Here is a 24294-nt window from a genome sequence, read left to right as displayed (position 1 = left end):
AACACCTGGCTGCGGCAGCAAGGAACTGAACTGGTCATGGTCCCCATTTGCAGTTCTTTCTTTCCTTTGCCAACCCAACCTCGCTCAAATGGAGCCTCTTTTAAGCCTTGTGAGACATTTGATGAGATCAGGTATTACCCCTCTTCAGAATACTTTTGTAGCTCGCTCATGATCAAGTTGCTCTTGTGCCAGGTTTAGATTTTTAGCTCAATTTAACCCTCTTCTCTCAAAATTAGTGCCTTCTGATACTTTTTACAGGGTAATCTCTCCTTTTCCAACTGCTTTACCCTGCTAAATTAGCTACCCACTCCTGATCTAACATCAGGTACCTGATCAGTATGAATACTGTGTAGTCTTTTGATCTACTTAATTTAGTAACAATTGAGAAAAATCTATTTATTTTCTCCTTATAGTACATCAGCTTTGGATCAATAGTGTTTTATTTTAGGCACTTGACCTGGGCCTGATCCTGGCCACACCTACATGGCTAATCACACACTTGGAAATGCCCACAGGCATTAAATATACAGGTAGAGCAATATCTTGATACATACGCTAGTGTATTTTTCATTTCTCACTCAATGGTTTATTTATACCAGCTCTAAATCTGTTCTTAAAAAACGTGACTTGAAATACTCATATAATTTACGTGGAAGCAAAACTTTAGCCTCAGTAGAGTGGAGCAGCAGTCCCTACAGGTGTGCTTGCACAGTCTCCTCAGATATTGGAAGTCCAATACCAGCGTTATCTATGGATTAAGCACCTACCAGTGGACCACCTGGGACACCACCAGTTGACCATGTTGCAGGTGCTACTTTTGGCTGCCAGTTTGCTCCTCCTGTCAACTTTTTCTCTCCAGCATTCCACTGAAGGTCTCCCCTAACAGAGAGGGAGAGAGGCAGGCTATTATTTGCATACTTCCACAGTGAAAATGAAAACCAGTTACAGCACACATTAGCATTAGACGTGCAGCTACATTAGCTTATGGTGTATGCAGTTATTAACAGAAAGATATACTTTTAGTGACACTCAGTTTCAAGGGCTGTTAGCAGTAGACACCAGAACACTCTAAGCTGAAGTCAGTTACATGGTTATGGCCTTTGTGGTGAGAATTAAAGAGAAGTTCTACTTAGTATTGACTGAAGGTAACATATCGCATATACCCTTGCAAAGTAGGAAGAGGGACTGCTACTGCCTGTTCTACTGGGGCCAGGCAGGAGAGCTGCCTGCTAAATGTCTTTGAAAGGCCATTTCAGTGCTGGAAATCTTGCTCAGACAGCTGAAGAAGGAAAGCATTCAGTTCTGCAAAAAGTTGATAGATACAAGAGAAACAAATCATTCATAGAATAAAAAGGCTGTCGCAAAACCAGGTTTTTTACAGGCTGCTCTACCCAGAACAAAATACACCATTTGAACAAAGTAGATTGAAGGAAGCTACATTTTGGGGCTAAACCTCATGACATATTTGTACATATCCCTCCTATCATCTCCACAGAGGCACAACACATTTTGAAGTCTTACAGACAGAGGAAGACTCAGGGCACACGCAGGCAGTTAGGTTAGGAAGATAAAAAAATAAATGCAACGTTGTAAATGTTTCTTTTTGCAAAAAGAAGCTTATTGCTGCGTGGAATTAACCTCTTTTCTATTTTGGAAGTTTTTCAATGCCTACACAGTAAGTACATTCTGCATCTGTAAAAATATAACAAAACTATTACATATTAGCATAGATTACTGAGTTTATTACAGTTTATTATCTGGACTATTTGCTCATTATAAGCTGTTTGGAAATCAGCTATCCAACATGAAGACAGTAATTTACAGGAAAAAATATTTCTAACACTCAGATTACAGACAGGAATTTTATAAGCTGTATCAGGAACACTGAATCTTAATTATTCAGTGAACCTGTGCAGAATAGAATATTTTCTTCCGAATTTTTCTGGACTGGGAGGCTGGGGCATATAACCAATTCGTTGTTTCTTTATAAACACTGAAATAGATGTAGAGATATACAGCAGAGTAGAAAACCTCCTTTTATCTTTAAGCAAAGTTGAACTTACTTTTTAGAAGTAGTACCAGAAATTCCAAGATCTGAAAATTGTAAGGAAAAAAAGGAAATAAAAAAGAAACCACATGTTCAGTAAATTGAAGCATGCCAAAGCAACAGTTTACATTTCCTTGCTTCTGGGCTTATCAAGAGCAAAAACGTTTTGGCTGTCTTCATTTAGACAGCATCAGAGGACTGGTCACATCTACCTATTCTTCAGGACAAACATCTGAGAAACCCTGCAGATGTCTTGAGAAAGTCATCTTTGCTCCAAAAGCAAACCAAAGTAACTAGGCCTACAAAATGCTAAGTTATTTAAAAGTACCAAACTATCTACCATAGTGACAAAAGTAATTTCTATTCCTCATTACACACATGGAAATAAAAAGCTGTATTCTACATACACATAAAGGTGGATATTGCCTCTAAGTTTTGCACTGTTTCATCTGCTCTGTCATACATATAGTATATACAAACAAACAAATACAAACAAATAGTTTCTTTAAGTACCCTTTGGAAGAAGTCTGAAGTTAAACTTTAAAGAGTACACTTTTCACAGGGCTATTATAAGTCCTGTAAGTCATAAATGCTGTTTGATTTTCTCCTTCCAACTTGGGTATAGCAGATGACTTGCAGAAGATGTTTCAAGCAATTAAGAGTCTTGCTACTTCTAAGTGCAGTATTTTCCACCACGCCCAGCAACCATGTCTGCATCATAATATCAGTTATATCTTCGTTGTGGTGTTTTTACATATACTAAGGGAGTATTCCTTTTATACAACTTCAGCAGGATTACACCTTAGCTTAGGTGGGCTTCTGTTTTAGGTTTTTGGGGGGGGGGGTTGCAGCTACTAATCTCTAATTACAAAGGCTCTAGCCCTTTTCCTACTACAGGAAAGAACGTATTTTAGTTTAGCATTTCAAGCACATGTCTGGCAAGTTTTCTGCCTGAGAAAAGGTCTGGTTTTGAGTGCACTCATCACCCCACTGCAAATCTTTCTTTTATTGAACATGAAGTCAGCTATTTGTGTCCACCAGCTTTGCTGCTTAAACTGCCATCAGACACTTTGGACAATTTTCACTTTTCCATCTATTCCAGAGGGGCAGGGAGTCTGATGTGCCTCTGAAATGTACGTGGGATGGTCACACATTACAAATAATATCTACCAAACAAATGCCATCATTTGACTCAGATCCTGGGCTCCAAGAAGGACAAACCCAGACTAACTTAATCAACTATCTGAACCAAGCCTTATTCCTGCTGATAGCTTCCCCAGAGGAACAGGAGGATACTGAAGCAAGCTAAAATAGTTTGTTTCAGTATCAATGGCTCCATGAAAAAACAACATGCATGCCACACCACTTAAACCCAAAATTTGTCACTTACTGCCTACTAAGTTTGCAAGAGACGAATCAAGATCACTTCCAAGGCCTTTGCTTGCTGCTGCAGCAGGGACTGTTGCTGTGGCTGTAGGTGCTACAGGTTGACCAGAAGGAACCATAGTTGGCATAAGGAGATCACCTAAGCCATCAAACACTGGAAGTGAAAGGAAAGTGAGTTAGTACAGCAGCTGTAATCAAAAATGCACTGCCTGCTACTCTGCTGTTGCTCAACGAATACAGCACAGACAATCACATCACAAGTCTTACCGGAACACCATTTGACATTAAAAGTAATGCCGACAAGGGCATGCATGTCATTTTACTAGACACTGAATGTACAGTAATCCTCAAAAAGCTATACCAATGAAAACTAATACGAGAAGACATGCCTAAAAGGGATTTAATTGGAGCGTTGAATCTACATAGATACAGCACCACTTTCACATGACACTATTTTTCTTACAACCACCCTTACAGAGATGTCAGATACACACACATTTGTCAGGAGATATTCATTTAAAGGTTTTTAAAATGAACATCTTGCTGCAAACACCAGTCAGAATTACTGTGGAAAGGCAGTCTTACACCTTGACATCTCACAGCAACAGGATTGGCAGTCTCAAGATGTTACTATTCACTTGCAAGCAGCAGGGAATCGGGAAAACCTACTAAGATCTTATGAGATCAGAAGGAACCAGAACCATCCACAAAGACAGTGCTATTCTCCTTGGTCCAGTCATCTAACTCAGAAAATAATTTTTTAGATCCCTTGAAGTCAAACTGCTTGGTACATCTCATGCCTGAGTTCTATCTTCTGATCTGTGTTTGAGGTACATGCTAATGTTAAGTCAACAGGGAGGGGTAGCATGTGCACTGGCAAGCAACCAAATAACCAAGCAGCAGTACTATTTCCATCTTTTTCTCTTGTACCGTTGTAGAACTCACCAATTTTAAGTTTGTAGCAAGGACCCAGCATGAAAAATATAGAATGGAAGAGATGCAAACAAAACGATAGCAGTGATAAAAGTTTAAGCTTATAGTCAGGCAAAGAACTCTAGACCAGTTTCTGTTGTGTGTACCCTCAGGTGCCATGCAGGCTCCAGAGCACCATCAGCAGCAGTGGTAAGATGACTTGCCTGTATACTTCATTTACAGAGTAGTCTTTTCCTTGTGTAATTCCTAATTCATGCTGTCAAGCACATGCAAGGATGACGTATATGCTAGTTTGTTTTTTACTGACATGGTAGAATAAAAAATGGGTACAGAGAGCTCTTGGGCACACACCAGCCTCATCACCACCCTGAGGTTCTTCCAGTAAGAAAGAAAAACTGATATTGCTTGTACTCAGAGCCTAAATATGGTGTCATTAACTCATCTACCACACAAAACACATCAGAAAATTCACAGGAAGAAACTCTGTGGCTCACCTGACGCATCAAATGAACTGCCAGTCGTTGGAGCTGTTGTCCCAAAAGCTGCATCAAAGTTAGGCTGTAGTAATCCAGTTTGAGCTGGAGTGACTGGGGATGGTGATGGAGAGGGAGAAATAAAAGAACCTCCAAAGCCTTTAAAAAAACATGTAAGAAAGGTGAGGACATTAGAGTCAGCTTTGTTAGACTGTGTTTACCAAAACCTCAGTCTATAAAGGGTGGAATGATAAAGATAATTCTTAGTAGAATACAGAACATTTAAACTAAAGAACTTTAAAATAAAGAACATTTCAGCAGCTCATGTGAGCTTCTCTACATTTATTAGGCTTACTTCAGTATAACGGAATCAAGAAGCCCTCATAACCCAAATCCTAGCCCACAGTTGCTAACCCTGAATATGGAAAAACGCCCTGGGATCAGAAGTCTGCCATGGTCTGTTCTTGGCACGAGTTTGTCATGGAATAATGTCGGTTGGAAGGGATCTCTGGACATCAGCCAGCCACACACCCTGTTAAAAATCAGTCTTATTAAATCAGGTTGCCCAGACATTTGCCTTGGCATCTCCAAGAAGAGATTTTACTGGCTCTCTGGGTGGTCTGTTGTTATATCAAACCATTACAGTATTTAATGGGCTTCCCATACACATTGCCTTTTTTACTATCTTTGTGCACCTCCAAGAAGAACCTGGCTAGTCTTCTCTGCATACTCCCGTGAGTTTAGACATCTATAAGGATTCCATTTGGCCTTCTCAAGGCTGAACGAGTCCGGTTCACCCTCTCTGCCTATGTCATATGCACAAGTCGCCATGTCTGTGGCTTTCCGCTGAACTCAATCTGGTATGCCTTGATCCACATCAAGAAATTCTCTAATACATTCCAGACTACCCATGACCAGCTGCCTTCCCTATTTCCCTTCCAGCATACACCCTAGTGCCAAAGCTTGAGACAATGAATGATGCCTTCTCCAGCTGCCTAAAACATACTTCCTCCACTAAAAATGGCTTCCTCCACTCGCCTTTTCTCGAGCAGATACCTGCTAAAACATGACGGATGCTAGATCATCACCTGCCCAAGGCAAAGCTCCATGCATTCAACTATCGGTACAGAAGTCCTAATCTCCACAGAATCAGACCAGAAGCAGGTCGACCAGACCCAAGGAATACAAAGGCAGTTTACTGCAGCAATTCCTAAGGCACAGGAGCCATCTAAAGAGCCTGTCTTTCCACTTCCTGAGTGAGAATAAGGAGCCTGGCAGAAAGGTGTGATCCAATATCCGTTATTAAGATTATGTTTAGAAAGTTCTGTAACCTTTTGCAAAGCCCCACTAAGTGTCTGTTTTTCCAGCTACAGAAGAGAGACTCTCCAGCTTCTGGTGAAAATACGTATAATGATTGATCTTAATTCCATAGCTTTTAGCCTTGCACAATTTAAGAGGAACACCAGGCACAGAAGCCATAAAAATTCTTTAACAAACCAAGTTCCTAGTTATCTAGAGATTGCACAATACCCTAAGAAAGTCTGCAGAAACAGCAGCAACTGAGTTAGGTGTGTTGTCTGGACACCCTCAACTGCCTGATTCTGAGGCTGCTTTAACACAGTCAAGTAAGATTTCATATAAGAGCACGTTGAGTACGTATCAGGACACACACCCACACAGTTTAACTGGATAGAAAGATCTAGAAGGGAAAATGGCTAGAGTGTTGTATTTATCAGCATAGTTCTAGTTTTGTCTGCTGAAAGGCTTGGAGTAGGAAAATTTATCCTCCAAATTTCCTAAGCAAGCCAAGAGCAGGAACTTATTTGACAGGAGAACACTTAAGACAATCATGAATAGTAAATATACTCATAACATTATGCATATAAACACTCAGTACAACCAAACACTCATAAACCATGAAGAACAAGTCTTCAGCCACCATATGAACTCCAGACACTCTTAAATTTAAAAATGAATTACACTGCAGGCTATACATCTGCCATTATCTAGAGTGAACAAATGCATAGCAATATGCTGCAATGTTTATAGAATCCCTCTGTCTGCCAGAAAAAATAAATCAAATCTACTTGGAGCCCTTTGGAATGTATATTCAAAGTATAAATAAAATACATTTTTAAAAATCATCTAGTCACCCCAACTGCTTCAGGTCTGCTTGAGTATTTAGACTTAGAACACCCCTTTTATAATCTAGGTTTTGATTTAATGCATCTCATCACATTCAGAGAGCACATTGCTGAAGTTTAAAGCCATCTGGAGCACAAATCCTGCTTGCATTTGAGCTTAGTTATGGATAACAGCAGAAAATATTTTATATTGTAATGTTTGCATAAGCAGAATTAGCTTCTGTCCAACAACCTTGTTGCACGCAGTCTCCTGATAACACATGCAACTGCAAAAGACTGTCATGTTCCAGAATCTATTTGTTAAAATAGATTAAATAGATAAAAACCTGATCTAGGGCCTTAAGCCATCCATAAATTAATACAAATACCTATTAAAGCAATATGAAAAAAAAAGGCAGTCCTCTGCCTTAAAATCTGAAGCAGTCTGTCCTAAAGCTTTAGCATGCATTTCACATTATGTCCCAATTTATTGCTGATTGAGAAAGGATGTATACCTTACTATTATCTAGACAATTTCTTCCTTCCTGTGGCACAACTAGACAACGTCCACACTCCAAGCAGGTACTTGAAGATGCAGTGATAGTTACCCAACAATTCTACAAACTGTGCTGGTTTTGGCTGGGGTAGCACTAATTTAAATCATGACACAAATTCCGCTTTCAGAAACATGAGAGAATTTAAGACAACTCTTCTACAAACCAGAAGTGCGTGTGTTTGGATTTTGCTCTCTACAGACTTCAAACTGGGATGGGAACAAGTCACAGCTGTTTACCACCATCACTGTAGCTGCTACAATACATGGTATAGCACGAATTTTGGAAAACAGTATGCACAGAATTCAGCTAAAGCTACTTATCCATAGGGTGCAGACTAAAATAATAAGTTATCCAACATTTGATAATGTGTGACAGGTGTGACAGTGATGCCACATTCAGCACAAGCAGAGACCTCATCTCATCCAGTCTAAGTAGAGGGTCTCTATCACTTGCCTGCCCTTGTGTTCAGAAAAGTGTGCTTTCATCATCCCACTCTCCTTGGCTAAATGCAAGACTGCTACCCAGTCAGTCATTCAAGGTAACATGTAAGTGTTCCACCTGCCCCAATTAAAGTAAGCAAACTGAATGAACTTGAAGTTTAATTAGCAGTAAGGAACAAGAAGCATAGCCTGAAATATTTCTAACTTTAGTACTGCTACACACAGCCAAAGAAACTTTGGGCAGACACTCAAATTCAGTGAACAGTACAGACAAATATGGCTGTGTGGGAGGTAGGAAAGCAAAGAACATGGAAAGAAGATAACTGTCTTGGGTTGCAATATGTAACCAAAAATGTGTATTCTATTTTCCATCTCTTGAAACCAGCTGGGGAGGTGTTTCTTTCTTTATCTCTTGCATAGCCCATTCCTCGTAACTCCAGGGGGGCAGGGGTGGATGTGGGCCAGCTGTTAAAACCAGGTGGGGCAGTGTTCTTATCTCTTCCAGACCCATCCTCCCTCCAGGGTGATCTCTTCTGTTAGTGGGCCATTAAGGTTCACCACATGACTGATACAATTACATCATCTCATTGTGAGATGTTCCACCCAGTGGGAGGAGCCAAGCATTCCTACCTAGACAAAAAGTGAGAGTCAGAAACACCAGGGCAGCCTGTTTTTCCACTGGATTTCTCAGACTCTGCTCAGATCAGACTCCGCTCGCCACCACCGGACCCTTCTACAGGATCATCTCTACTCCAACAGAACCACATCTGTTACTCCAGGAGGATTTATTTGGACTGCCCCCAATTCCCTGTCCAACAGGATGTCAGGTCGTATCCCTGACTCTGTCAGGGTTTCTAGGATCTGTTTGTTTGCTTGTTTTTTTGTACTACTACATTTGTATTTTTAATATTCCTAGTAAATAACTGCTATTCCTATTCTCATCTCTTTGCCGGAAAGCCCCTAATTGCAAAATTATAATAATTTGGAGGGAGGGGATTTACATTCTCCATTCCAAGGGAAGCTCCAGCTTTCCATGGCAGACACCTGTCTTTCTAAACCAAGACAATAATCTAGAAAGTTAGCTTGTACTTCAGTATACCGCCTCCACTATAAGTCACTCTAGTCTTAAGTAAAACATCTAAAGTACTAAGAAATATTGTAAGTATTTTATTTCACTGTCTATACCCAAGGAACATAAAAGATTTCAAACACCATTTCTTAGTATTGCTCTAAAGTAACAAGTTTTTAGAAGATCTCTATTACCAGCAAGTAGGTCTGCAGAAGCTGAGGAACTAGAAGCAGCCTGGGTTGTGGGCTGGGGTTCAGCAGCACTACTTCCAAAAGCATCTAAAGGGAATTCCAGAAAGCATCAAGAAAAAGTGAGGAGTTCAATATTAAATACATCAATTCATCACTTGTTGTAAAAAAAAGATGACAAAATAACCACTTCATATATCAGAAGAAGAAAATTAAACTGCTTGGCCATCCTTATTGCAGAGCAGTACCATGGATGCAAAGTTCAGGTGGAAAAAGGATGTACAACAAACCACTACTTGAAAAAATCTCTTTTATTTGGGCCTCCTCTCAGATACAAACCACAGCATTCAAGACAACAGGGTTTTGGAGATGAATGCATCAGCTGAAATTAGCTGGAGCAATTCCAGCCAGAAGCCAGTGGCTCACATGAAATCTTTTTAGAGGAGTATCTCACAAATGTCTGAAATTCGCTGCTTCCATTTCTGTTCTTCAACATGCTTAGAGGTGGTTGTGCCCATCCTAATTTCCACCTTGTCAAATCCTGTGATTTAGATATATCCAGTTTGAGACAAGTCACCCTCAAAACTTCAGCTGCTTTGAGAAACGGAACTGAGAGAAAACAGCATGACCATGGAGATTAGCAAAGAAGAAAAAGGACAGAGCAGAATTTCACTGGACATCTGAGGAAGAGCCACACATGCACTGACTGGGGACAGAATGGCAAATGTCATGACAACAGAACGCCCACACTGACAGTTTATTTGCAGTTCGTTATGGTGCAGTTTTAAGAACCAGACATGCCAGACTCAGCCCTAAGGCCACACAGAAAAGTTGTGAGACAGGGAAACCCACAGCTTCAGCAAAGCGCAAAGGTAATTGAAATGAAGTGATTCAACTCTGAAGTGGTGAGGAAACAAAAATACCCACCACCAAATAGGTCAATCACACCTGAAGAATCCACCTTTGCTGGAGAGGCAGTGGGTAGAGGAGAAGGGGCTGCAAATGCATCCACTGCAGTAAGCACAGGATAAATAATATTTAGTATCAGCAAGGCAACAATGATAGCTAAATATTTAAAAGCCACATGGGCTGCAACAGTTAGAACTACAGGTTTGGTAAATTCGGGTAATAGTCTCCAGAACTGCAAACAGAAAGTGTTACATTTCTCACAGAGCAACTGAAAACCACAGTACTTTAAAGAAAATATTGTTTATTAAGCATTTTCTTATGCTTAGAGGAGGATTTCCTCTCTCAACAACATCACTTACTTCCTAAACTTCACTGTCAGCCACTTCATGATTTGCATCTTCAGCAAGTGCACATCTTGTGACCAAAGCAGCAAACCCAAAACTTAATATTTCTTGATATTTCAAAGACATAAATTGGCAGTAAGTTCTTTTTTTTTTTTTTTTTTTTTTTTTTTTAATTTTGGAAAAAAATCCAAACCCAGGAAGTCTGTGGAATAGCCTGTGAAAACAAGCACTCACCAGATAAAAGATCACCAGTGAGAGAACTCTCAGGCACAGGAGAAGCTGCAGGTTGTGGAGATGAAAATGTATCTTCCAGAAATGAAAGAAAAAAGGAGAAGTAAGTATCACTGAAATCAGTTTACACCATTGCACAGCCTCAAAGCAGCAGAGTATCGGAAGAATTCTCTCTTTACCTGTACCAAAGAGATCTATGCTAGGAGTAGCATCTGTTTTAGGCGCTGCAGGTGCATCAGGAGCAGACTCAAATAAATCTAAGGCCAAGAACACAACACATCTTTAACTCATTTTTGAAAGGTAGGACTGAAAACAGAAGTTTCCAATTTTGCACATCATATTTGAAATTAATAGGCTCTCTGGTTTGAAAGCCTAGCACACAACACGCATGCAACAACGAATTGTTCATTTGGTACTCCTGACAGATCAATCCACCAGAATCAAAGAGTTAAAAACAAAATTACCACCAAATATATCTAGAGCAGGAGGAGCGGAGGTGGTGGCGGTAGCAGAAGTGGTGGCAGTAGTGGTGGTAGTGGCAGTAGCTGTAGTAGCAGTAGCAGCAACAGCAGCAGCTGGAGAAGGAGTTGTTGCAGGAACTGGAGTGGCTGCACTAGTTGTAGGGGTAACTACAGGAACAGCAGTCTCTGTTGGCTTCATAGCAAAGAGGTCCAGCTCAGGAGCAGCCTCTGCACTACCTTCGGATGGGGCAAAGGGGTCTTGTAAAAAGGAGAGGGGAAATATATGTGTATGCATACTTAGGATCAATGAGGGAGGAAGTCAAGAACAAAGCAACTGTAGGCAATGCACATACTGCAAATACGCGCACACACACGGAGGAGGTCGCTCTAACATCTAGCTTACTTATCCAGACATGTCACTTAAGTTTTTCTAAAATAAAGGCTGTCTGAAAGGCTGAGCAGTCTAGTTACTAGAGGGGAGAACTTTCAAAGGCTCTTTGACAAGGCCAAAAAACTAAAATATGATAATGGACTATCCAGGCTACTGCTTACGACTCAGTGCTGACAGAACTGTTCATTAGCACTACCAAATAAACACAAAGTCACTGGGACTCAAAAACAGGCAGTTTTGTTAAGCATGCTCTTCAGTTTAAGGTTTGTTTTTACCAATTGCAAACACTATAAAATTTTCATTAAAACATACTGCCATGTAGTTTAAACAAACAAACAAACAAAAAAGAACCCAGCAAAAAAAAGAGACTATCTAATGACATAAAACCCACCATTTCCTGAACATGCATCAAGAGCTGCTGCTACAGGGGTTGGGGTAGCTGGTGCTGTTGCCCCTTCAGCTGCTGCAGGGGCTTCCCCAGGAGAAGCTGCAAAGGCATCTTGGGTGCAGTTTAAGAACAGAAATTAAAAAAAAAAAAAATAAAGAGAAGAAAAATATAGTAAAATAACCAAGTTAAATTGCATAGGTAGATCCCCTTATACAACATGAATGTAATTACTCCAACAGCAAGACAACTCATGCAGTGCAAAATACTTTGTCTCTCCCCCAGCCCCACACAGGCAGGTTCTAGGACAGGGTTTGCAGATGGAGCTCCTTGGGTTGCCCACAATAAGCACAGCAAGTGTAAAAGAAGGCATTATTCTCATTGTATAAGGGTTCAGAGCAGCATGCTCATGTACTACCCAAAATTAACTAATTAACAAAATTAACTTAAGAGCAGATATTAACAACTTGCATGCTCAAAGCCTGTATTACATGTGATTAATCTGCAACTGTGAGTCTGCTTGCATAGTGCTTTGCACTGTTATGAGTAACAATTCAATTACTCTGGTAGATATCTGCATCTACCATTTCTACTCTTCAGGCCAAGTCAGTCATGCAACATCTGAAAAACTGAACTTACTTGTTTGTTAACAGTATTCCAACTGGATCTTTCTAAAGCCATAACCTGATGCATAGGTTATATTTACTCATCTTGCTTCAAACAGATCAAGATTGTTCAACTTAACCAACGGTTAGCGAGCCATAACCTGTCTGTCCTTTTAGGATCACTTCTAGGCCCAACCAACCAAGTTAGGGGAAGTAACTAGTTTGGGGTTTTGGAATGACTTGCTCATGAGGTTTTTCTTTTTTTTTTTTTTTTGGCCACTTGCTCTTTGATTGTTTTTATCTTTTTGTTTGCCAGTTCCTAAGTGGCATGCTAAAATTTCAAGCTATGAACAGCATTGTTTCTAGGATTAAACCAGCATTTGTGCTCTTAATTCTATGAAGTAGTCCTAATGGACACTGGCATTTGGACTATCCTCATAGGCAAGCATTTTCTTCACAAAAAAAAAGACTGCACAATGAGGACTAAATACTTCAAGATGCTAGTAAAGGACATTTTTCTACTGCTACAAAAATTAACAAGTTAAAAAAAATCTGTTGGGGAATACTGCAATTGCACTGTCAAATTAGCACATGAAAAAGCTTAACATGCTTTAACTTGAATGCCAATTTTAAAATGAAAACAACCATTTTAAAAACAAATTCGTGCCAGGTAATCTAAAAAGCTCAAAAGAACATGCATCGAAACTTCAACAGAAGAAAGCCCACTAGTCTTGTACAATAGAATTAAAATGAGTTAGTAGCAAAAAAGGCCTGCTAATAAGCCATTTCAAATGTAATTCTATTTTTCAAGTAACAGGGTTGTTCAACAACAAAACTGGATGGCAGTTGTCCAAGTAAAAACATCAGAATGAGTCAAACATCCCAGTGCTGTATGTGCACCAGACATGGCGTGCACTATGTGGAAGGAATTCAGCACAGAACTGAACTGAAGAGTTTTGCATCATCCTGCTTGAGAAGATGTTTTGCATAACATCACGTGAGTTCAGTTTTGCACTACAGGGCCAGCTTTCGGATGAAGGGGCACCCTGGGCTCTTTCAAAAAAACTTATTTGTGCCCACACAATCTTGTAGGTCAACAGCACAGACATTGGTCAACCCTACTTATAATTATTTCCCAGAATGAAAGGCTAGACTCCAGATAACATTTAAGGCAGAAATTCAGGATGTATAGAGCTAGTCACTAGCTCTGTGTTGGGATCGCTTCAGTCTCAGAGTGACACTTACTCCTGTCCAGATGTAGGCTACTGAAGTTGGAAGTTGCAAATGTAACAGTCATAGATATTCAGGTGGGCACAAGTTCATCCCAGCCCACAGATGCAAGGAAACTGTTTGGCACCAGCTTTATTTTTTACTGACACTTCTGAGTAAGGTTCTTGCCAAGAACTGTAATTTTTTTAGCATCAGACTTGGGTTAAATGGCAGGTGGGATAAACACCTAAGTTCATACTGCAATCTAAATGAAAAATATCATAGTAAGAACTCCTAATATTAATTACTGATTAGTTCAAGAAACCTATACAAACAGAGATAAACCAAATTGAACAGGTGACCCTACAACTCACAGCTCAAAACAAGGGCTTGCCATTGGGTTTTTCTTAAGTTAGTGCTTATTATTATTTTTTTTAAAGGCTCTGCTGCTCCTGCACAGTTGCCCTCTGCTAACATCTAGCATAACATGCAAAAATGGATACAATTAAATCTGCATATTTAAAAAAAGAAGACAGCTTATTTTCTTTTTTGTTCCTCCATATTGGTGTACTAACACGTTTAACCATTCAGCAGTGTAAGGTAGTTTATCCCTTTAAAGCAGTTACTGTATTAATATTCTTGCAAATCCTTTTTAAGAACTGAATTTAGCTTTCAACTTCTAGAATCAAGTAACTCATTCCATGAGCAGAGAGATGGAAGTTCAGTATAGACTCATGGGTCTTAAAAGGGTCTGTCCACTTGATTTTCTTGACATGCTGAAAACTTAGAGATGTTGCTGAAACCTTTGCAAGGAACATCTACCAGGAGTGACAGGTACGTATTACACTTGAATTCATAAACATAGTTTCTACTGCAATAATATGCAAACAAGGGGTTTTCAAAGTGGTTAAACAATGAAGAAGTGCTTCAATACACCTTGTCTGCAGCAAAATAACTGTTCCTGCAGAGTGATCTCTTTCATCTCATAAATTTGGGCTTTATTTGATGCCATGGCATCAATACATGACAAATTTACTCACACAGATGATACAAGTCACTTACAATCATTACTGTATTATGAAACAAGCGAAACAATCCCATGGAAGTCACAAGTAGAGGAAAGATCATAGAACTGAAACATACACAAGAAACTGTTTCCAGAGTTTTTTCCCCCTCTTCATTACTTTATAGAAAAACAACTTTACCCTTCATTACTTTTTGACATAGAAAACCTGACCCGAGTTATAAAAAAGTATTTCACTATGCTCAGAGCTAGGAGATAATAATAATTATATAAAAGGGTTTGTGGTTTGTTTGGTATATATTAACCAAGTCCTAGCTTGCTATACCAGCATAAGAGACATTCACTAGCCCTTAACTGCCAAAAGTCTTCATCACTTTGCCTGCAGTTTCTCCACAGGAAGACCATAGCTCTGCCCACTTACAATTCAAGTCATATTAATGCCTAATAACTAACATCTGCACAGTGTCTGCCATACTTGCACTGATTACAGATTAATCCCACAAAAAAATGTATCTCAAGAGCACATTACACATCCAAAAAATACTGTGCCCAAAGTATTACTGAGTGGCATATCAAGGTATTTTGCCTTTCTTCTACCTTTGCATTTCTCTTTCACAGGAATGATTCCAGCTGCACTTTGAAAACAGCCTCCTCTTGTTTGTCTTTGAAACATGATTAGGAGTTCCTCAAGTTGGCACAGAAAGCTTGCCTATTAATCGGCTGGAATTCTTTAAAAAGCTGTGCTGGGTCAATCCTGCATTTCTCATCTGCTTTCCAGTACCATATTAGAAATGAACACATAATGCAGACCTTATCTCTCAAAGACAAAGCCCAGTCTTAAGCAGCATGCAGACTCCTATCAGCTGAAGTATCAGCCATACAGTGCAGTCATCAGTTATTCCGAAACCTCCTCTACTACTTCCTTCAGCTTGGTCACCTTTTCTCTGCAGCTTTCAGCTTCTTTCCCTACACAGATACTCCCTGAAGACTCTTTACATTCTTTCTCCTGAGATCACTGCTCGTGTACCTTCTCCTACCATACCTGACCACAAAAAATCATGTGAAGCAACGAAGCACTGGCAAGCTGCAAGAAGTTAAGGTTACCTTGAAAACTGTATCTCCAGAAGACCTTAACGGTGAAATAACTACTTAATAGGATTAAGCGTAAGCATGTCTAGCATCACAAGAGCTAGAGTGTGGCAGTGTCTGCCCAAAAACATCCTCTTGCACTGGACACAGTCTTAAGGTAGTAAGGAATGATAGTAGATGATGCTAGAATGCACTTACAGCACAGCCTTCAGGAAAAGAAAACCCCAAAGAAACAAAAAACCTCAAACCATGAGCAGAGAGATGGAAGTTCAGTATAGACTCGTGGATCTTAAAAAGGTCTGCTCACTGGGTGTCTTGAAGGCACTGCAAAAGTATCTTTGCTGCTGAATGCGTTTAGAGATTTTTCTTATTGATAACTAGAGGTTTTCTGCTATCTTAAATAATAGAACCATGCTTCATTCCAAAGTGTTCCAAGAAAAAAAAAATCTGTATGCATCTAATGTATAATCCACTGGAGATTTATTGCATTTGAGTGACAAAATACATTCTCTTCAAAGGAAGAGATCAAGTCACAGAAGTCTGCATTTCACTGCAAAAGTGAAATTCTTTCCACACTGAAGGGTGAAGCTCCACGTCTTAACATGAGTCACTAAGTTATCTAATGATCAGTTAAATCTCTAGAAACTAAACACATCCAGGTCTTTGCCTGACAAGCCTGGAAGCAGGCACATGATTTGGCAGTAGCTGTTCTTCCAGGCACAGAGTAGTGGAAAAGGCAGGAAAAAAAAAATGCAAAATTGCATCTTGTTGCTGTAGTACTGGAAGAACAAGAACAGGTAGTTGTTTTTCTAATCCTGTTTCAAGTTTACAGTGAATTCTATCCATTTAACTATTCTTTCTTTTTTCAAAAAGTCATATACCTATTACTAAATTAATTAATTACTAAATTAATTACAAAATTACTAAGTTAATAAATTAATAATGCAATTTGAAGGTGTAGTATCCAAGACTGGCTCAACCTCAGTGCTTACATTCTGTAAGTTTTACACCCTATGCATCTGCAGGGTTGTTCATGACTACAGGCCCTGAGTTCTGCAACAGGCTCCTGAGAGCAACCAACATCAGACTCTCTCTCGCTCCTGGTGGCATCCAGAACCTTGCCCATGACAATTTTGAAGATGCTTCTCAACTGGCTGATTTTGTGGAACTTGGATTATTATCAATTTTTGTAAAAGGAGGGATAAGCAGCAAGTAGCAGTTATACTCCTTTTTTACAGCTTTTCAGCATTTTACTGGGAGATATTTTGGTGCTGTCTGTTGAAGCCAGTGCTAAAAAACCCTTCTAACTAGGAAATTCCAGTCTTAAGGAAACACCCTTGTAGTCAAACTGGTTATGTATGAGACCTCTGGCACTCCTGTCAGTAGAAGTGATAGATAACACACCCCACAGGGAAGACACTCAAATAAGTTATTACTTATTCCTGACATCCCCTGTCATGCTGGGAGTATGCATGAGGGAAAACTAGAAAAACACAGTGGTCAAGGTGATCTTAAACACAGTTTGTAAATGAGAAGATTTCTCCATTACTCAGCTGGTATATTGTTCAAAAGAAAAGTAATTCCTGGCATGCTGTTGGGAAGCCTCCTGCTCCACAAGAGTACCAAGAAAACTGATAACATACAGAAGAAAATGTATTCTTACTTGGGTGGATAGCAGATAACATTAGAAACTGAATGAGCACCACTTAACTCTAAGAATATTTTTCCTTTACGTATTATTTTTTGCATAGTTGGCATTTAGTACAAGTTCATCACCCCTTCAATTCACTGCAAATACTTGTGAAACAAAATCCAGATTCAAGACCGCTGAAATACAGTAATTTCAGCTGGCTCGATAGTCTATTCGCAGGAAGCACCCAAAAGAAACACAGTGCAACACGAGCGTGACACGTAACGAAGGGAGGACACTGTCACATCCATCCTCTTCAACTACAAAAGCACAGCTGCTTTTCTCAGAAACTGTAGTAGAGTGCATAGTTATTGAATAATATGGAAACAATTCCTGCTTACCCCCACATGGACCTGAGAACTACTGTTCTTAGCTGCACAATCGTAAGGTAACTCAGTCTTAAGGTTTACAGTTTTCCATATATTTTTCCATATATATGCAGAGGAGTCTATTAGCTAAGAAAACAGCAAACAGAGGTAGTTGGGCAGTTTATATTTCCTGTTACATCTAGCATCCAACACACAGGCACCTCTGGCACAGCTGGTTAAACCAGAGGCCTTGTTACGCAGCTGAGCTCAATGTTGCTTTGACTGCATCATGAACTGGTGTGGAGCACTACAGCAAGCAAACTAACCTCCAAAGAGATCCACTTCAGCAGTGGCAGCCGTGACAGTGGGAGCTGTAGCGGCAGCAGCCGTAGTAGTGGTAGTATCAGTAGTTGGAGCAGTAGTTGCAGTAGGCTCCGGGGCAAACGGATCTGAAATCTGTGGCTCAGAGGTAACACCGGAAAGTGCAGCCAGATTATCTACATGCAACCATGTAATGAAGATCAAACAGGAAAGGTAAGGGGAAAGGCAAAGACCACAGTCGCTCAGCTCCAGAAAGCTGGAGCTTTTAGTAAGGAGTCTTAACATACAGAGGTCTTAGAAATCAAAAACACTACTCACCCTCTCCCAAGAGGTCTAGTGATTGTCCATTAAAATGACAGCAGAATGAAAAACAGAGTAATTAGTAGAACTGCCAGATTGAAGATGTTCATTAGCCAAATGTTCGTTCTAAATCACATTTCTAGGTTATGTTTAGAAACATAATTTCTATACTTGCTTTCCTAACATTCAAGAAGTTATTCTGACATGACAACGCTCATTCTGTTTAATAACTCTTCAAAACAGAACCAGCACATCCCTAGAACCCTTCACAGAACAGGCACCAAAGCAAGGGTACTTTAGCAGTGAGCAGCTTGCAAATAGTATTAAGTTACTCCAGGATATGATATACACCATCCCTAGTCCCCAAATATATTCTGAGAGACAAACAGGTGGTGGTTCTTGGACTTGGGACAACTGTTAAGAGCAAAATAAATAAATAGAGCAGCTCCTCTTCAGAAGATTTTTCTGCATTTATGATAGAGCAAACATGCTCTGCCGGAACAACTAACTCTGTTAACACTTGTTATGAGGAGTATGAATGTTGAGAACATAAGCATAAGCAGACTGGCTCTGCTCCAAGTTTGGCTCCTTAGTCAACTGTTTCTGGAAGCCAATGAAGCATCTTTAATGACAGACTTTCCTACAATTTCATGTCCTCTAAGATCAGTCAGATTGAGCTCAAACACAGTTTTGTCTCCATAAAAAATCAACTATGAGATATAAAAGCATGTAAAAACTAATGAGTTTCTCCTATTATTTTTTTATTCCCTAGTTAGGATAGTCTGAGCTCAGCAACTACCTATTTACTAACCAGTAGGTCAGTGCTGCTCCTAGATTCTTTTTATGTGTAAAAACAGGGTGATGGGTTCATCTGATCCACACAGAACAGCAAGCAGAGTCCCGATGCTTTACTGTGGGTCAGCATTTGGAAGCAAAATGATTTGAGCAGGCTCAGCCCTGTCTTCACAAATTTGTCTTTATTTTACAACACTTGTAAAAAAGGCAGAAAAACCCTACACTTAGGTTTTATACAATTTTCATAATTGGTTCCTTGGGCAAGCTCTACTTGAGACTGATGGCACAAGCTGAACAACGTCAAAATACCATTCTGAAAGAGCAGAACCGTATACATTAAAAATGCAGCACTCTGGTATCCCATTACTGCACACCTGGTGAACGTCTCGCAGCTAGACTTGGAATAAATAACTGCTGGGAAACTTTTAAGTTCTATTAGCTTAGATGCCTTTATGTTTTTCAGTTATGTTATAGAACTCAATACAGTGAAATTATAATTATCCAGCACAGCAATCTATACTTAGTCTTTATATGGGAATGATTAAAAAGAGTGCCTTTTTGTACAGTAATACTGAAGTAACAATACTGTTAGCAAATCCGTGTTCTAAGGCACACTGTAAGGTGGTTCAGAGCAGAAATTCAAGTCAGTTTGCTTTTATATCCAAGAGTAAAACCTCACAAAGACACAGACTTTGACCTACTGTATTTTTTGTAATATTATAGTCTACCTGCTAAATGGCCATCTACTCTTGCAATATGCTGCAGACACCATATTACCCTGTCTTGATGGTCTCCTGATAGCACAAAAGTGTAGATTTTCACAAATTATAATTCATTTGCTAGATGACATATTGTGTATTCAGAAAAACAGCAGGTATACAATAAAATATACAGTGTACTGTACATAACCCCAAATATAATCCACTATAATGAATATACAACATATGCCAAAATACACAGAATCCACACTGCCAGCAAGACTGAGAAAAGCAGGATTGTTTATTGTTGATAGCTACTGATGCTGCAACATGAATATTTCATATTCACATTTTCCTGGCTATTCTGAACTGCAGTACGTCTTCCAGCTTCCTCCCTCTAGTACTATTTTCTCATGAGCTCCCACTCATTAACTTGCTGTAGCCCAGAAGAATAAGCAGATAAAGTAGCAGGGAGGTATGGTTACAAAGCCTCCCAAAAGTCCTGGGTGGAAGGAAGGTCATTTCATCCAACCTTTTGCTCAAAACAACAGAGCTCCCAACACCAGATCAGGTCAGTCATGGCTCAGACTAGGCATGTCTTGAAAAATCTCCAGGAATGGAAGGTTTGCTAGCTCGCATCCAGGCATCTTCCTCAGTACTGCCCTACGCTCCAGGTGAAATATTTTTATTCTTTCAGAGAAATTAGAGAAATTTAAATAATTAAATAAATAGATAGATAGATAAATAAATAAATAATAATAATAAAAATTCCAGTGCAGTAACAGGACATCATATCTGGACTGATGCCAGCAGTGAAGCAGACAAAGCTGAAGCTCACTAAGTTACCAAAATGCTATTCTGAAAGATAAGACTGAAGTACATATGACAAGGGTAGTGACAATTCTGGCCATCAGAAAATAGTTAGCTGTCCTTTCCTGTCACAGAGTAAGACTAAGTACATCACTAGTCAATTTTAAAGTTTTTAGTAATTCAGAAGAATAAAAACACTTAAGTTCCAAACTATGGGTATTTTGTCCAGGGAAAAAAAAAAAACCTCAGCTTTCAATTTCTATGAAAATCAATACTTTACAATATAACTGGCTATTTATTTGTATTTCTATTATTGCAGGAATGAGCAACTGCTAAAAAACGTTAGCTCTTTATGCTCTTTCAAACATCTCAAAAGTTTATATTCAGGGCTTGGCAATGACAAAGTAAGACAAATACGATGCAATCAAAATACTGCAGAATAATTAGTCACAAGCACCCTAGAATAGATGACTCATCTTGCTGTCTGGGTAAGATTATCCTTCTGTTAATAAAATTGACACTTGTGGGGAAAAAAAATAATTCAACGGATTAAACTGGAATATGCAATACAAGGTCTACCTCACACCCCTAGCTATCCTCTGGTAATGATGGGCCTGAAATACAATGTCATCTTTAATCAACTACAACTAAGAACAGAAGTAGGGAGTGCAGAAGCCACCAGTACCCAGTATGAGCACTGACAGCAGTCAGCACGACTCAGTGTTGCATTCCTGCCAGGAGAGGGCTGGTGAGTCCATCAAGCCGCCACACAGGATCTCTTAAGATTACACCACAATGGGTTTACAACTGTGTAAATTAAATCACATTTACTGGCCTAATTCCTTGTTTTAACAGGACAAGAGCGAGCACCGCCTACATTTACTGTGGTCCTCCAGAGCACCAGCTGCTACTGCTGCCTGGAACAACAGGGTCAGATTTCAGAGAGCTGGTTAGTTATTCCTGTTTGAAAGCAGTTAGCCCTCTACTTCTATTTCCATATTAATATTCTAAGCACACAAGGAAGATACTTTATTAAAATATGTTAAGGCTTATCAGAGGTAATCACACTTGCAGCAGAACTAAATTGACACCATTTGCTTTACATGCACTTTTGTTTTGAAAGCTATTTTTCTTCCTCCTCCTATTGATCTGTGGGCTTTGTTCCAGGAAAAGAAGAGCTGGTTTCTGCCTGCATCTTGCCAATAAGCACATAAGTAGTTCTGGTTCTTCTGTTCTGAAGTGCCTACCCTACCTGCTCACCTTCATCCATCCCCTTCCTGCTCACTTTTAGTCACATAATCCTGGCTCCCTCAGCTTTGCAGTCAGGCCCTCATAAGCAGCTTATACTATTATGCTTATCCCTGGAAAGAAGAAGTAGCCTTGCGCTGCAGAGGGATGCCTGACTGTCAGGTCAGCAGAAGCCTGGGAGTGAGTTGGGAACATCCTGTGCTAGCAAAGAGGCAGATTTCAGTTCAGCCAGGCAAGAAGATGGAGACTGCAAGAAGGGATGCTGATAGTGAGGTTTCTCTACCTCCCCATGAAGTGCCTCCAGCAGCAGCAGCAGCAGCAGCAGCAGCGCCTGCAGGAGCAGGTGCTGGAGCTGCCTGCCCAGTACCAGCAAAATCTGGCTGAAGATCCAAAAGATCACTGGATGGTTTGGAAGAGCTGCCAAGAAAAGGAAGAAAGACATTAAATACTGGAGTAATTTGTCCATTTTAATCAAGTTTTTTTTTAAATGTCATGACTGGATTAAGAAATCAATCTTAGTTTGGATGAAATAGGCACATTTTTTTCAGGCTTCAGGATTAGAGCAGTGGCCATAAGCACCTCTAGTGCAGTGAGTCCCAGGAATATGCTACAACCCAGGATGGGAACCTTAACTTACTTCCATTTCCTGATAACGGTATTGCAACAGATCAATGAGACTTAAAGTTCTTTAAAAAAATCCCAAATAACCAATCAAAAAAAACCCCAAATCACAACCCCAAACCCAACCCAACTAACAAAACCAAAAGAAACCCCACCAAAAGAGAAAATGCAAAATTCCAGGTGGCCCCTAAAAGCAGAGAAAATAACTTGTGACTGAAACCAGCACCAGTCTACTTCCATACTTCATCATGCCATGTCAGAAAGCAAGAAATCTGCATTTCCAGGCAATGAACTGGCTTTAGGTATAAGAGAATTGGCAAAAATTCTGTGGGTTGAGCCAGTCAGGTATTTACTTAGGAAACCAAATCTTGCTCATCTAGAACATTTAAATAACAAACAATAGAAGCTCTTTCTTCAGTGAAGTTCTTCACTTGACACTTATATTAGTTACATCTTACAGTCTCTTCGTTCAAGCTTAGAGTTTTTACATCTCTAGAGTTCAATCACTTCTGCTCTTTACAATGAGCAACAGTGCTCTGTTCTGGTTTTGACTTGAAAGCAAGGTTCAGATTTTCTCATAGCTAAATGTTTATTTTTTATTTTAACCTTCAGAAGTTCATTATCCTTGTTCTTCATTAACTGATTTGAAAAGAAAGAAAAGGGAATATGAATTCAGCAGTTTTAGAAAGAGAATTCTGAAGGTCAGCAGAGACTACTCTGCACTTGCATGTTACTTCAGTCTATTCAATCAAAAGTTTCTATAAAGCATTTTTATGTGTGGGTTTTCAGTTGTTTGTTGCTGTTTTTGTTGGGTTTTTTGTGGTTTGTTTTTTTATTTTTAGAGTTTATTTGTGATCTATACTGGCAGAATAATGTATTCCTTTGAAAACTGATGTACACTACTTGTAAAATAAGCAAAGCTTTTATGGAAGCCACCTCTTACAAGTATGACTTTGGTACCTACATCAAGTTCCGTAACTCCAATATACTTTTTAACTTACCTGACTGGAGCAGCTGTAGATGAAGTTGCAAAAAGATCAACTGGAGGAGATGTATCAATAGTTTTTGCTGGAGTAGAACTAGGAGATGTAACAGTTGTGGCTGGAGAAGACTGGAGAAATATTTTAAATATACATTCAATATACCAACATTTCTCCCCAGCCAACTCACGCACAGATGCACATTCTTTAAAAAAACAATTTTGACATTAGGTTTTTTTATGGTGAGCTATTTTCTTCTCTGAAAGAATTTAAGGAAGACTGGGCTAAGTTTTCAGATGGTAGCAGAACTGAGAAACCCCAAGGTGACTCCAAAGAAGGAAAAAAGGCTCTACAAGGTTTATTCTAAAGGAGTTGTTTCTGTAACTGTCAGACGCTTCATTTTGTCTATGGAATGAAATAGACAAACACAACAGTGTTTGCCCACAACAGCACCTCAGTACTCTCACCACAGAAATTGTGAGAGAAGAGAAATGGTTAGAAACTAGTTAAAAGTGTGTTTGTCAATCTTCAGAAGAGAGTTTAAAGAGCCATCAACAATGCTCAGGGTTAAGTCCTTGGGAAGATACAAAAGACAGCTCATCCTATGACTTTGCTTCATTAGCTGCTCCAATTCTGGATAAAGATACTTCAAGTATGGC

At 39.5% G+C, this 24294-nt stretch overlaps 1 protein-coding gene across 10 annotated transcripts in view; it reads right to left on the bottom strand.

Moving 5' to 3' along the window:
* Window positions 1-24294, bottom strand: part of SNAP91 (synaptosome associated protein 91) — a 65057-nt gene that overhangs the window by 6524 nt on the left and 34239 nt on the right. For 3 of the 10 annotated variants that reach the window (XM_040058030.2, XM_058419672.1, XM_058419673.1), the window contains exons 12-25: window positions 23657-23766; window positions 22318-22451; window positions 18502-18516; window positions 18189-18359; window positions 11944-12051; window positions 11165-11419; window positions 10880-10957; window positions 10704-10775; window positions 10144-10227; window positions 9223-9306; window positions 4861-4998; window positions 3438-3587; window positions 2064-2094; window positions 768-879 (exon numbers count right to left, since the gene is read on the bottom strand). In XM_040058030.2, the coding sequence (XP_039913964.1) occupies window positions 768-879; window positions 2064-2094; window positions 3438-3587; window positions 4861-4998; window positions 9223-9306; window positions 10144-10227; window positions 10704-10775; window positions 10880-10957; window positions 11165-11419; window positions 11944-12051; window positions 18189-18359; window positions 18502-18516; window positions 22318-22451; window positions 23657-23766 (1542 nt within the window). The remainder of the gene's footprint in view (window positions 1-767; window positions 880-2063; window positions 2095-3437; window positions 3588-4860; window positions 4999-9222; window positions 9307-10143; window positions 10228-10703; window positions 10776-10879; window positions 10958-11164; window positions 11420-11943; window positions 12052-18188; window positions 18360-18501; window positions 18517-22317; window positions 22452-23656; window positions 23767-24294) is intronic. The other 7 variants (XM_058419674.1, XM_058419675.1, XM_058419676.1 and 4 more) reach the window with 7 other exon arrangements.

The sequence above is a fragment of the Hirundo rustica genome, chromosome 3 (assembly GCF_015227805.2).
Source record: "Hirundo rustica isolate bHirRus1 chromosome 3, bHirRus1.pri.v3, whole genome shotgun sequence".
In the NCBI taxonomy this organism is placed as follows: domain Eukaryota; kingdom Metazoa; phylum Chordata; class Aves; order Passeriformes; family Hirundinidae; genus Hirundo; species Hirundo rustica.
This window is presented reverse-complemented; position numbering and strand designations above follow the sequence as displayed.